Source organism: Pterocles gutturalis, unplaced genomic scaffold (genome assembly GCF_000699245.1).
Source record: "Pterocles gutturalis isolate BGI_N339 unplaced genomic scaffold, ASM69924v1 scaffold2919, whole genome shotgun sequence".
In the NCBI taxonomy this organism is placed as follows: domain Eukaryota; kingdom Metazoa; phylum Chordata; class Aves; order Pterocliformes; family Pteroclidae; genus Pterocles; species Pterocles gutturalis.
This window is the reverse complement of record NW_010132909.1, coordinates 28473-29102: the sequence shown is the minus strand read 5'-3', so window position 1 is coordinate 29102 and position 630 is coordinate 28473. Positions and strand designations below refer to the sequence as shown.

At 62.4% G+C, this 630-nt stretch overlaps 1 protein-coding gene across 1 annotated transcript in view; it reads left to right on the top strand.

The window, feature by feature from the left end:
* Positions 1 to 270: 270 nt before the first annotated feature.
* LOC104467294 (protein Wnt-2b-like) overlaps positions 271 to 630 on the top strand; it is a gene marked incomplete at its 5' end in the record, with an annotated part of 1031 nt that continues 671 nt past the window's right edge. The window contains 2 exon segments of the mRNA XM_010081025.1: positions 271 to 292; positions 295 to 522. Of these exon segments, the coding sequence (XP_010079327.1) occupies positions 271 to 292; positions 295 to 522 (250 nt within the window).

Below are 630 nucleotides of genomic sequence, written 5' to 3'. Positions count from 1 at the left end.
AGGGCAGGTTCGGCTCTGGAGCAGGATGGTGCCCAGTGCCCCCCTGCCCGGGGATGGCCCCGCAGGGACGGCGGGACCCTCCCACCTTTGCCCCAGCACATGTCCTTGCTGATGGCATCAGTGACCGTGGGGACAGTCCCCTGTGTGCATCCCCCCTCTCCCGTCAGGAGCCCAGTCCTGCAGGACGAGGGCTGATGGGCTGCAGCAGGGACCAGCAGACCCCCAGTGCCCAGCGTGCCCCTGGTCCTCACCCCATCCCTCTCCCCACAGGCTGTGAAGCGTTTCCTGAAGCTGGAGGGCAGAGCGGCTCCTGCACGCTAAGGACTTGTTGGCTGGCAATGTCAGACTTCCGGAAAACGGGGGATTACCTGAGGAAGAAATACAACGGGGCCATCCAGGTGACGATGAACCAGGATGGCACCGGCTTCACGGTGGCCAACAAGAACTTCAGGAAGCCCACGAAAACAGATCTGGTGTACTTTGAGAACTCGCCCGATTACTGCGTGATGGACAAGTCAGCAGGTAAAAACCAAAGCTCCAGCCCTTGCCCAAAAGTGGCTCTTTGTCCCCCAACCCCGATGGGCCAGCAGCTCGCACCCTGCCCAGCCCGGCAGGATGGGAGTGGGACAG